Below are 13,588 nucleotides of genomic sequence, written 5' to 3'. Positions count from 1 at the left end.
AGACAGAGCCTCCACGTATCTTTAAATTTTGTTCTTGCAGTGAAATAATTTCCGGTCTGCGAGGCATTGCGGCTGGCTTGGATGCTTTCTCGTCTCCTCGTTTTGTGCGGTAGCTCTTGTGGCATGTGAGAAATGGAATTGAACTAGAGTGTAGCATAACTGCTGAAAACTGTGTCGTTTATGGCTGTCCGATTGGGCGCGGTAACAAAACAAATACAGAAGTGGTAGAAATGATAGCGAGCAGAACAATTACAGAAGTTATAGGAGTGATAGTGAACAGAACATATAAATTGAGAAGGTACAACACCTTTCGCCAGCTGTGACCTGGCACCTAGCCTATACATGCAATCGTGCGCTAAAACCGAAACTTAGCACTGTGGTCACGTTATTACCAGGTGACTTGTCTTAGTCGGTCCAAAGAAGATGATACAATGCCTCCACGCTTATTGGCCTCCAGTGCTTGCAATTATAGTCATTCTGTTCATTTTTGCATTGCATCCTAAGTAATACGTGCATTTCAAACATGATCAACTAAATGGCTTAGCCTTATTAGTTGCAAACATAGTGTGTCCAACTCTATGACATGGTCATCATTCGTCTATGTACCCACCGCTTGTATCACTTTAGTTATCTGAAGACAGATCTTGATGATCTTTAGTCATGAAATTAAATTATTGCTGATAGGTCTTTTTGCACATTAAACAGGTAGTTGGCCTTGGGATCTCCCAGGGCGGAGATTTTTCAAAATGGTACATGAATATCCGGCTATTCGCTACACTGACATTTATATTGGTTGGGGCAAGTTTTATTCTCTGCGCATGCCTAGGGACACTATTTACTTGGGTTTACAGTCCAACAAATACTAAATTCGTTCAGAAGCGCCACTGGTAATATATATTAATGTCGAATACTGTGGTCCACAGTGGTTCATGTCCAACTGCTTCCAACCGCTTTGACGACTAACGTTCGTGCTTTCATTATTTTTACTGCAGATTGCAAGCGCACAAATATCAAAGCCGGCCGAAACCAAGAACACCTCAGCGCTCCTTTTGGGCTGCGGCACCCCGATCGGCAAGGCCAGCTCCACGAACGGCGGCAGCCTCGACAGCGACGGCAGTTCCGACAAGGACGACATCATCGACTGGAACTACCCAGCGCTGCCCGAACCCAGATTGTTCCGTAGAAACAGCCGCTCTGCTTCCAGAAGCGGTGACGTCAACGACGAGAAACCGCGCGTCATTGGCGTCCACCGCTTCGTTGACTCCGCGACCGCCAGGCGGCGCAGCAAGTCCGAAGACCGGCGCAAGCTGCAGCAGAACGAGTCGACGCACGAGATTATCAGCAACGGCATCCTCTTAGAGCGATCCAAAGAAATGTCGTCTTCTACGGGCTTCCGCAAGCAGTCAAACCTGTCAGCGTCATCGACCGTCCTGTCACGAGAGAGTGTCCCCGCAGAGCCAGCCACTAACGGCGACACCACCATGAAGCCGTCAACGTCCCTTTCGCTGCCTCTGGACAAACTAGGGTCTAGGTTAACGGTTACTACGAGCGCGACTCCAAAGACCTCCACCGGAAAGGCATCTGCGGTCTGCGCCAAGCCTTCAGCCGCCAGCAAGTTAGGCATGACTGCGAGCTTTCCCAAGAGCTCTCGACTTTCCACCCTCACCACAGCGCGTCGGAGCGGCTCCGAGGAGTTGCTGAAGAGCCAAGAAGGAACACCCGTCGACGACGGCGCCTTCCCGGCGGGCATTGCGGCGTACAAGGCGAACTTCATCCTCCGCGGCCACGGAAACTGCGGTCTCTACTCTGGCTCGAACAAGGCGTCGCCTAAGGGAAATGACGTCACGAAAGTTCCCACCACGTCACCGTCGCCGGTGGTGTCGTGCGCCGCGAGGGACTCCGTGAGCACGGAGGTGCATCGCGAGATCGCAGACGCTGTGAGGCAGATCGGTGGATGGTTGTAGTCATGTTTTGCTGTGCTTTTTTTTACCCGCGTTTACGCAGCCTCCGAGATGAGTTGCGTTTTCCTCAGCCCGCCGTTCGATGCGTTATATTACCTTCAAGCTTCGCAAGAGCGACTTCACAACGAAAGCTTAGCTAAGGGCATATCCCAGAAGACTGCAGTGCACAATATTGGCCCTGCCAAAGCTTTGAGCCTTTGACGTGTGAAAGCGTTCATGATAGCATAAAGAGTGCCCCGCACTCGTCGTGGCATGGTCTAGATGCAAGTGCGAAATAAGATGTCCAAGCTCTTTGCCTTCACTCGCTGACATGCAGCATGAAAACCATACGCAGGAAACATTAGGCTGCGTCCTTTGTCCCATGGGCTACAACCTTGATTAAGGGCATCGTCCGGGTTCCGGCGAGCTCTGTTTCCCAAAGTAACAACGCATTGCAGTGGCGCCTGAATCTTCAAACTCGTGCCTTGCATAAGCTATGAAGACATAAGCGCACAACGCTTTATGGATGTTCACGACGGCTGGCAGGCTATGTAAGGTAAAGATGACAGTGGTTGAATACGAGTCGTCGTCGACAGGCTTTTGCGATGCTCTGTACATAACTCACACTACTGCCTTGTTCGATGCATTACCCTCGCGTTTTGACCTTATAATTTAAACGAATCAAAGGTGTATTTTTGCTTCCCTCACCTCATTATGTTAATTGCTCATCCGCTACGCGTTTTCGAGGCGCGCTAACTCCGACGTGGCTTGGTGATTTTCTTCAGATCATTTTTCTTTTTGCACACCCAAAACAAGATGAGCTGGTGTTGGGGAAGGTTTCAGCTACATCAGCTTTGTGCGGGGGACGTTTTCACGGTGAAACCGCAATAGCTGTATTTATCTAATCGGCACTGCGGAAAACTCGACCGATTGAACACACAGCCACGGTTTACTGCAGCCGTGAAAGCTTTGTGTTGTGTCTTCAAACCATCAATGGGTGACGTCATTGCGCACGCCGTCTCACATCTCTCTTTTCGTTTTTCTCATCACATGCTGTGTATTCGTGCTTCTTTATCCTACTTTTCGTCTTTTAAAAAATAAAAGGCGCAATGTTCGCTGAGCAATGAGACACTGCGAATTGTGCAGTGTATACGACACGAGTACAACGGCTCTGCGGGGGTTATACAGGTCATCTGCAAATAAAGTCAATCACCAAAAATGCTGCGTGTCTTTGCACCGAAGCTCACAGCTACTTCGGCTCGGGCCCTTGAGGTGAGTCTTGCGGCGAATTCCTTCTTGCGGGAACCGTTTTCCACGTCGCACACAGCATCCACTCAATATTGGAAATGTGTCGCCAAAGACCGGGCCTACAAAGTACCAGCATTGGCCAACATATTTCCAATATTGACCGATGTCCTCTAGCGGATATGGACGTTCTAATGAAGCAAATTGCTATGCTCGGAGACATTAGGTGGCACTGTAATGGAGGCTATGAGCGCGGGCGACGGCTTCCACAAGCGTGCTGTTTGTTCTCAATATAGTTCCTGATAGGCTCATTATTTGTTTAATTGATAAGGGTTTAAAGTAGTTAAACCGAGTATACGTGCGAAAGCAGGCGTTCATTCTTCAACTGGAGGGGACACTTAAGCTCCGCCTTAAGGGTATGACGCGATATCTTTAGTGGCTTAATGGTCATATACGCAGAATTGGTCATTCTCTATACTTAACATTCGTAGATGGCGGCCAGTCCTCATACCACTACCAGCGCAGCCGCACTGGCACGTGGCAGTTTCTATCGCAGCCACCGGTAAGGATTCTGCCACCAGAGTAACTCGGGTAAGCTCGAGTAGTAACTAGGGTTTCTTGGCAACGGCACAAGATCGTACTCACTGTAAACGTACCCCGAGCAGCACAGGTAATTGTCCCTATATTGGTTAAGGGTGGATTCACACTGACCTTTTGTGGGGCCAGGTTTCGCTAATACATTTCAAATATTGGGTCAATTACCTGTGCTGCTTGGGTACGTACGGTGACAAGATTCTTGGTCGGTGTTGGTGAGCTTATAAGTGCTTTCGTACTGAAAAAGAACTAACCGACCAAGAGACCTATCTAGAGACGTTGGTAGTAACTAGCTCACGATTTAACCAGGTAGGCCCGGTTCAAGCGTGGAAGGGCGTGAGTCCCAGATGTGTGAGCATACAAGGGGCACATCTTGTGACAATTGGCTGAGGCTGAACCACGTAGGAATCCGCTGGCTTGTGCTTGTACCTTCAGATGCATCTCCAAAAGGTTTCTGCTACACCCTCACCTACCCACATGTGGACGTCCGGTCTGAGGACAACTTGGGTACCACAAGCACAGAGGATGCACCCTTTGGATAAATATTTCTGGCCACAGTGTAGCGTAGTCGGACACTTCGGCGTACTCAAAAAACTCCGCAGAGGTGAGAAGAGGCCTCTTCTCTTCCAGAGACAGGGATGCTTCGAGTGCGGTGAAACCGTCTTAATAGAGGGCGCAAACGCGAACCTTGTATCCTGAAGACTTCTGACGAAAGCTGTACATAGTAACCATCCACTGCCACCTCGGTGACAGTCTCTAGAAGGCAGTCTTATTTACCAGCAAATGGACACTTGAGAGTAAGTGTTTTTACGCAAGACGTGTTCAACAGACGGTGACTCTCACATCATCTCTAAAGGGGATCATGTCCCCTATAACCTCCATAATCGCTTGAAGGTTATGGTGGGTCGTTATTCTCCAGTGGTCATGGCCGTGTGTAGCTGGTTTAATCGGTAACATGATCAGCTTACAGTGTCACGAACACGGAACGGTCACATTACAGATAATGCGAAAAGTAGTTTTAAACAACATTTCCCACGATAAATAGTGACGTCACTTATCATTATCACGTGAAGATCCCGCCATTTCGCGCCAGTGACGAGATCTCCGCGAAATAAGCGGTTAACAACAACACACCCTGCAGAAATATAGGTCCGTATTGCGCCTCGTTCCCAAACAGCACAGGTAGTCGGCTCGGTATTGGAATATGATGATTTCTCTCTGGCTCTTTGTACGACCAGATTTTGCCAATGTATTACCGATATTGGGCTGTATATTTGAATATGATGGTATTACATTGGATCTTGTAAGGGCGGTTCTTACCAATATATTCCCAATAGTGAACCGATTACATGTGCTGCTTGTGTTAGGCATGGACCAATGGTGCCCGCGCGTTTTAGATGTACCATGTATTGACCAGCTGCGTTGCTCTGTAATCAGCGTAGTCGCATCAAAAAGGAAGATCAAATCAGCCTCGATAGGTTTCTCGCACAGAAATACAACAATAGGCCACGGTATAAACTCATTGCGGGTCTCGGTTGACGCTGCAAGTCAGTGTATGCGCCAAAGGCTTCGTAGCGGAGAAGATGTCAGGCTCAGTCCTCTATGCATCAGCCCAGTGCGCTTAAAACAGCGCAAGGAAAAAAAAATCCAGCGCAGATTTAGCTGAGCACGTATTTATCACGTGGAGCCGTTTTGGTGTGCACGAAATGCCGGCTCGCCACAAAGGAAGGCCTTTTTGTTGGTAGCACAGCATATTTTAATGAGAATGGAAGTTATACTAACACATACGAGAGCGTTCATTGCATTGAATATTTACGGGGGAGTATTTCTTAATACGAACGACATAATTATATTTGATTCATGCAGAGAGGTCTGCGAAATTGTGCCGCTCTTGGACGGCCACATTGGTTTGAACCTTACAAAAAGGGTATATAGATAGTTATAGTCTTCTTATTGCCTCTATTGCCTTCCTGTCGATAATTCTGTTTGTCTATTCATAGTTTATAGACTGTCTCTAGGCAAAACTCTACTAAAAGTGTGTGGTCATAAATCTAAAGATTGTCTACAGACTGTCTATAGGATTTGTACTGCCTATAGACTGTTTTCTAGGTTTTTGTCTATAGACTTTGTAGAAAGTCTATAGACTGTCTAAAGAAATTTTTAATGAGCATTAACAAGTGAGAAAAGGCGCGTATAAGCACGATTAGATCTTGTCTTTTCATGCTGTGTCATAAGCTGGTTAATGAGGCTGGGCGTGATCGCGAAGGGTATTTTCCAGAAAACACCCGCAGGGCGGGAATTTCGAAATTTGATGATGATGATAATGTCCTCGGGCCAAAGTTGCAGCATTCCTTGATCTTCGTTTATGTCATCACATGACAACAGCGGGCGAAGGATACCATAAATCGCTTAATAGCAATTGCGAGCACGCCTACCCAAGTAGCACAGGAAATGAGCCCAATATTGGAAATGTATTGGCAAATACTGGTTCTATAAATACCAGTGTGAAACCATCGTTTCCGATATTGGACCAGTTACCTATACTGCTACGGTAGCTGCATACAGCGTACGGGTGTGCAGGCGAGTGGTATTTTGTGATCTGAGCCGCTGCGTCTTTAAAAACCCTGAGTTGCTCACCAACCAATTCGTTAAGTGGCTAACCTAACAGAAAGTGTCGGGTGACACATTATAAAGACGTGATAATAAGGATTAAGCTATTAAATTCAGCGCTAGCTGACCACGCACTGCACATTAGTTGTGTCAGCAGACGGCGAGCGTTCGTCTGCTCAGCCAAAACAACGCCAGTGCTTCTTCTCTCTACTGTCCTGAAGTACGATCATGCTGGCTAGTACAATGTGCCAGAGGCTGTTAATTTTATTCAATGTCTACACTAAAAATCGACGACAGCTACGCTTTCAGCTTACCACCAACCCCATACACAATGCTCAGCCCATACAAAAAAGTCCTATGGGCGTCTATGGAAAAAGCTATGTCCGTCTATGGCCTTTTATGAACGTCTATAAGCACCCATAGAGGTGCTTATTGCCAGCTATTGAAAAATCTATGCCACTAAAGCTATAGCTTTGGAACCATTCAGTTATCTTAAGCTCTCTATAGAAAAATATATCAGCCTGTATAGACAGCTATAGACAGAAATAGGAAAGGTCTATAGCTATTTGGGCCAAAATTCTATAGCCGGCCATAGGACATTTTTGTATGGGAGTGCCGAGCTCTTTCCCGGAACACGTACGCGGTCAACGCAAAACCGCATAGTTCGAGTTAAATTACTAAGTTCAATGCATGGACCACTCTCGTGAGTCGATAAACTGAAAACGCACCTACAAGCCTTGAAAACCCGCGCTCAAGACCTCCCAGTGATGCCCGCTCCCTGACCTCTTGCCTACCGCGAGCCCGCTAGCGATTACAGCGCCACCTCTTTTGTTTGCAAACATGGGGGCGATACTTTCGCACCAGGATCTGTTCGCGTTTACTCTCCAACCCAGGCATCAGGCGCCATCTTTCGCTGGGCTGCCAAACCGCTTCAAAGTGCATTTGCGCCATGCACAAGAAGCCAGCTTTGTAACCTGTGCGAGTGCTTGAGCATGTCCCTGTCATCCTCCTGGAAGTACTGTACAACACGCCATCTGGGCGCAACTGCGTTGTCTACGCATGCATTAACAGCCAGAGGAAAAGAAGCAGGTGGTTTGTGGAGCGCTATGTGCGATGTGCGCGACGTGTGTCGAGAACTCTGCCGCTGCGGAGCGTTCAGCCTGCATCGTTTCCCATCTGGAGTATAAAATGTCGGCCGGCGTCAGATACGTATTTCTGCGGTTTAAAGGACGAATTACAGGACGAGATCGATTGCCAGGTAAGTATACTCTGTTTGAAACTGTCGACCTAAAACTGCCTGGCCATCGCAATACTTCTAGCATTCAGTGACTGATATGGAAACATGCATGCATGCTCGCAGCATTCAGGATGGTGTGACTGTGTGTCGCTGGAAGACGGCGTAAATAAACGCCTCCTTTGCGGACTCGTAAGCCTGTTTTCTTGCTGCGAGCCCCTCTGTCATTCTCCTTCCCGCGGAAGTTTGCGTGTGCCGCAGCGGTGCACTACTGTAGGTGTGATGAAGGCTGGTCTGGGCCTTCGGCTCTTGCGAAGATTGAAACCATGGCGGTTGATGGCCTCTGCCCGCCGTAGTAACCACGACACCGACCGAGCGAAACCCTGTGCAAATGCTGTTACTGGGATACACAATATGGACAAGTGCAGCCTGCCGCTATAGCGTTGGTTTTCTGTGTTTACACGTTATCGGCATCGATCTGTGTAGTTGCTGAAATAGCAAGGAGGCTAGCGGTATGACCGAGAAAAGTCGATGAGTTTGGTCGACTGGTGCGATCCGCCATGAGGCCTTTTTGATCGTTGGAACCGCCTCGCCGGCATTCGTAGCTCGGTGCGCAAGTGATATAAAAGTGAGTAACGCTTCGTCAGCATTCCCAGAATTGTCGTATACACCGGATTTCGTTACATCGTGGCTAAGCACGTTCGTAACTTGTGGCTCGCAACACATGCCAGCCTCGCAGGGTTTGAGATCGTGGCTTGACGAATTCATATCAGAGATACTATCTCTACGGGTACTCCCACATTAGCGCGAAAATTCCAGGCATGCAGGTGAACAGATTGTAGCAATGCTCGCTGCATTATTGAAGCCTTCTTCATCGCTTCGCTTCTAACAACTTGATTAACAACGTTCGTCACGCATTCGTCCTGGAACTTGGTAGATCCGTAACTCTCAATACCTTTTCCTATATACTGCAGAAATCGAGCCAACTTCAGGAATTGCGTACAGATGCATTTGACGTCCACTGGCAAACACGTCACCGGCTGCCCTTTTTTCAAGATGCTGATGACCTGCTCTGGTCCTTGCTCCATGTATGGGTCACCACATGTCAGCTTACACAACTGAACCTGAAAGTATCGAGCTGCACGACTTTGCAACATGTTCGTGTCCTCCACGATTATCCTAAGTTTCCTTCTCTGTGCGTCTTAGCCGCTAAGGATGGTTGGAGTTCCTTGCTTCCTTTGACCTTTTCCATAAGCTTTTTCAAACCTAGCCGGACACAGATTTTGGCAGCTGCAGTCTATTTTTTTTCTGAGCATTTTATTTCACATCGTATTCTTCGAAATTCTTTCTGATGCCTTCACTGGGTTCACGCTTGCGTTTGAGAAGTTAGTGCGAAGTCCATCAACGACCGTAGCAGACATCATCAATCAATAAACAATCATCGAAAATTGACGACGTCTGCTCCGGTGGTTGATGGACTTGACGAGCATAGCCGTGATGGACGGCTACGCTCGTCGAAGTCCATCAACCCCCGTACAGACGTCGTCAATCAATAAATAACCATCGAAAAGTCCCTCGACACGTTCCCAGCACCGCAGCGGCGGCCTAGTGGTCTGAGCATCCGCCCAGCTTGCGTTGGAGGTGCGGGGTTCGATCCCCAGCTCCGCCGGGTACCCACCGGTGATACAATGGGTACAAGCTTTCCCCTGGCCTGGTGCTCGGCTTATGTGGGGTTAAATGCTTGGGAAATGGGTCTTTGACCCCACCTTGAGTAGAAGAAAATACCTTGTGTCATGGCGCTGTTTGGCCACAGATGCCCTTGTGCCGTAAAAATCCATCATTATCATCGTTCCCAACAATACAAGCGCAGGATGCGATCATGATCTCCGCAGGGGCAGCAAGAACCTATGTATGGACCACCAGGAAATCATTGCAAGGGACGAGCAGAGAAATAGCACGGGAAGAGCTTGCGGAGATCATGGCGACCATAGATATAGACACAAAATCGAAGGTCCACTGCCACTACAAGAGTTGAAACCTTTTTAAACGGAATATTTTTGTACCTGCAGGAACTCTGATCTCGAAAACACTTAGCAATACTTTATCTAAGCTTCATTGTTAAGCTCACATCGGCTCGCATATCATGGAACCGGTTACTATCAAGTGTTTTAATAATGTTGATGTTGCGAGACTATGGCACCCTATGCTTATAGCGGATGTAACGGTTGAAGTGCAACGGCTGGTTATCGAAATGGTCATCATTAAATGACTGCCAGCACTGTTAGCAAAAGGGTAGGAAGTGTGGCGAGCACAGGAGTTCGGCTGCCGCACTCGCTATCAAATTATGTCCGCCATATGCTTTGGATTGCGTCGGGCGGTACATCTAAATACAAAAGGGGGCGCGACAATCTGCTAGCCTCGAAATATTACACCAATCACACTGCCCGGCTTTAATACAGGTTACGTATGAGGACCTTGGCTACCGGTATGACCAAGGAGCTCTTTTTGAGGCCCCTCCACGTGTTCCGAGTCCACCGAGCATGAACTTGCAATAAAGCAAGAATAAAAACGTTACATTGTTACTGCTGCCGAGGTTTAGGCGATTGCTTCATATTTGTGTCGCTGGAGACCTCGCCACGTGCCCCGTACCCAACCCAGTTTCGCCATGCCACCTGGGAATCGCGGCCGAAAAATAGCCCGGTTTTAGAGGCGCACCCTTGTCCCATGTCAGGGCATTAACGCCTCGTAGCGGTTTGGCCCGGTACTTCTGCTGGTGCGCCCGTGTCTTGCTCGTTCGGCGAGAGTCCACCACGCCCATCTGCTTCTAGTTTTTCGGAAGCGCCTGCCGCTGATGACGTCAGCGCTCTTTCGAAACCGAGGCAGAACAAACTCGCCCCAGATAAGCGCCCGTTATCTTTCGCCTGCAACGCAGCAGTTCTGTCCCGGAGTCTGACTGCTGATAACATACAAAAGCGAATGATAATAGTCGCGTGGCAGTTTTTCTTATCGCTCTTTCCGGAGGCAGGGATGGCTAAAGTGAAACTGTCAAAATGACAAAGCGCTATACAAGCGAGCTGCAAGAACAACGACACGGGAAAAAAACTAAACAAGAAAACAAGGGACATTCGGGAAGCTCAAAACAAAAAGCAGGTGAAAACGGCAAGAAAAGGAGAACTGTGTCACTACCTCAGCGACGACACATCGACCCTAGCTGTCCCGTGCAGCTCCAGCGAGAAGCAAGCCCTCGGCTGTCTATGTGCGCGCCTTCGTGAATACCCAAAGACACGTGACCAGGGCTGGATCACGTACGCACGCCGCGGCTGTGGAGAGAAAGGGGGGGGGGCTGTCACGTGACTGGATCGACTGCCGGTTCCGCGGCTGCAAAGAGCTCCACCCAGTAGTAGCGTTCGCAGTAGCCGCAGCCGTGCGAGCGGGCGGGATCGATCCTCGGACACTTTTCTTTGCCGCTTAAACAGAACGAGCTCGGCGCCAGGCTTCCCAGTGACGGCGGGAACATTTTGCGAAGCCGACGCCGCCGTGAGCGCTGCTCAACGCGATCCAGAACAGTGTACCGGAACGCGCAACACTTAGGCGCGTAGATCGGCGTTCGTCTGCTACGATTCGAAGAAGCGACTCTGTAGAAGTTGAACATCTTGGTTGCCCTCGTTTGTCGTCTGCTAGCAGCGTGTTCAACACATCTGTCGTCTGCTCTGCGAAGTAAAGAGCGAAGCCGTTGGAACTTCAGCGCCATCTGCAAGTTGTCAACACTTTCGAATTTAAAACTGTGCTCCAGAACTTCGTGTGCGTCCTGCGTCGTCGTTCGTTGAACATCATGCTGCGAATGTTTACTGCCAGCCATGAAAACTTTGAAGCCGGACTTGTGGAAATCGTCGTCGTCTGCCACTTGTAAAGTTCAAACAACAGCAGTGGTCCCATAGCACTCGCCCTGATTGTTCGAGCAGCGTATTAAGTGCCTCTGTCTTCTGCTCTGCTAGTCAGAGCAAAACTACTGATACGTGGTGTCGTCTGCCATATGTTACTTTTGTGTTTAGTAACCCTTGTGCTCTGAAGGTAGCAACGCATCGCACCACGTTTAACACGCCTTCTGTGGTGTCGTCCTCCATTACTGCGTTAGATATATACCTTCCGTGCGTCGGAATATAAGGCACGTAGCCGTAGGAGAACAGCGTCCACTCTTAACTGTGAAGTGCGCCCGCCTATCTTGGCCTCAAGACCTGCGTTAGCAACTTTCTGCTCACGCGATTCTCTCGTCTGCGAGCCTGGACGCTAATTGGTCGAGTCCCCGCATTCATCGCTTCCTGTTGCCAGCCTGTACGATCTGCATTTGGGACTATCCGTTTCCCTGTGACCTGGCCGTTTCGTGTTTTAGACACCCATTCTTCGTTTCTAGCGCAGTATCGAAGTTTGAAAGACTTCAACAACCACGCGTTCTGCTGTGGCATTCGGTTTTGATCGACGACGGAAGAATGCCGGCTTGCATCGGAATGACTTGGATCATGTCTGAGTGGTCGGTTGCTTAATCACTGCGCGCATCTCGTCGTATGCCACAGCCATGATTAGTCATCCCAGGCAGTCGCTTCTGAGAAGACTGCACCGTCTTCAGCGTTGGTGTAGGTGATAGTCAACATGCAACCTTTATTCAAGAAAGCAAAACAGCTCCTCCGGCTTGCCTTTTGTCGGCCATCGTTGTGATCTGTTCTAGCATCTATGGCAGACGACGGAACTGTCAGTCTTCAAGACTACTAGCCCCCACGAGAGTAGTGTGGACGCAAGGTTCGAGCAGCTCATGCGAGGAACCGGTTGCGCAGTTCAGTTCTGTATGTCCCAGTGAAAAAGGGTGCTCTGCTTAGAAACTGGACCAGAACAAATGTCAACCCGTGCCAGTACTAAATAGTTTGTGTGAACTTAAAAGAGGACAAAGACATGGCCAACCGGAAGGCGCCCGCATCAGAGAATGGTGACGAAGCGAAGGTGCAGCGACTGCTGGTAAGAACTCAACCTATTTGCTGTCACTTTTTCTTCGATGTTTTTTTTTTGTGTCTGTGCTTACGAACGGAGTCGCGGTTTGGTGTATTGACATGCTAGGCCTTTCATACCTAGATCTCTAGATAGCGTGAGCTTCATCGGGAGTATGTCTTGAGCAAAGCCCACAGCCGTCCGGAACAAGAAAAGAAATAACATGCGAGTGAAACAGGGGAGACTTTCTGCTGCGGAAATCGAAAGACAAGACAGACACTTTGTGCCAAACAAGCCGTACTCGTAGTTTTTGCACGTCTTCCGCGTTCAGGTCATGGAGCACTCATTTTAATGAGTATAAAGTTTGAAGTTCCGGTTCAGTCATTGTAAGGCGCAGTAGAAGAGGATTTAAAATAATATCTTCGATCTGGTGTTCTACATAACGTGCACTGAAATATGTCAGCACTTATATCTGCCGGCTGTCCCAGCTAAAGGCAACAAAGGTTTAGAAAAGGATGAAGTGTCCCAGGCAAGCGAAACCAATTGACTCGCTTGGCCTATTCACGAACATAGCTATGAAAACTTAATTGGTAAAGAACATTGGCAATATTTTGAAATATTGGTTTCAGAAATGAAGTGTCAGTTCGGAAGTTGTGGAAGCCTATTAATTAATAAAAATAATTAACAACATCTAAATATTGGTGTCAAAAATAAAGTGTTGGTGCGGAAGTTGTAGATTGTTTTGAGAAACAGCCGTTTGAAATGTTCGCATACCAAGTTACTCTTCAAGAATCTTTTTTTGCCGGCCTTAAAAGAGGGCGTGCAAAATGCAGATGTCACGTGACAGCAGTGCTGGTTCATCGTTCTAAGACGCAACTCAGAGAACAAAATCTGTTTTTTTTTTTTCCCGAATCGCTGTTGTGGACAGAGCTTTCTGGCTGTCACGTGGCCACTTTTGTATTTCGCGGGTTTTTCTTTCACTAAAGCC

At 48.4% G+C, this 13,588-nt stretch overlaps 2 protein-coding genes across 4 annotated transcripts in view; both read left to right on the top strand.

Annotated features, from left to right (window-relative positions):
• Positions 1-3,488, top strand: part of mwh (multiple wing hairs) — a 229,857-nt gene extending 226,369 nt beyond the window's left edge. Inside the window, exon 13 of one of the 2 annotated variants that reach the window (XM_077634060.1) lies at positions 993-3,488. In XM_077634060.1, coding sequence (XP_077490186.1) covers positions 993-1,964 — 972 coding nt within the window. In that variant the 3' untranslated portion in view covers positions 1,965-3,488. The remainder of the gene's footprint in view (positions 1-992) is intronic. The other variant, XM_077634059.1, reaches the window with a different exon arrangement.
• Positions 3,489-11,020: 7,532 nt separating this feature from the next.
• Positions 11,021-13,588, top strand: part of LOC144100121 (kinesin-like protein KIF19) — a 105,287-nt gene continuing 102,719 nt past the window's right edge. Inside the window, exon 1 of one of the 2 annotated variants that reach the window (XR_013307527.1) lies at positions 11,021-12,630. Coding sequence is in view for 1 of the 2 variants with exons in the window: in XM_077633155.1 (XP_077489281.1) it covers positions 12,568-12,630 (63 nt within the window). In the remaining variant the exon portion in view is untranslated. The remainder of the gene's footprint in view (positions 12,631-13,588) is intronic. The other variant, XM_077633155.1, reaches the window with a different exon arrangement.

This window comes from Amblyomma americanum, chromosome 8 (assembly GCF_052857255.1).
Source record: "Amblyomma americanum isolate KBUSLIRL-KWMA chromosome 8, ASM5285725v1, whole genome shotgun sequence".
Taxonomy (NCBI): Eukaryota; Metazoa; Arthropoda; class Arachnida; order Ixodida; family Ixodidae; genus Amblyomma; species Amblyomma americanum.
This window is presented reverse-complemented; position numbering and strand designations above follow the sequence as displayed.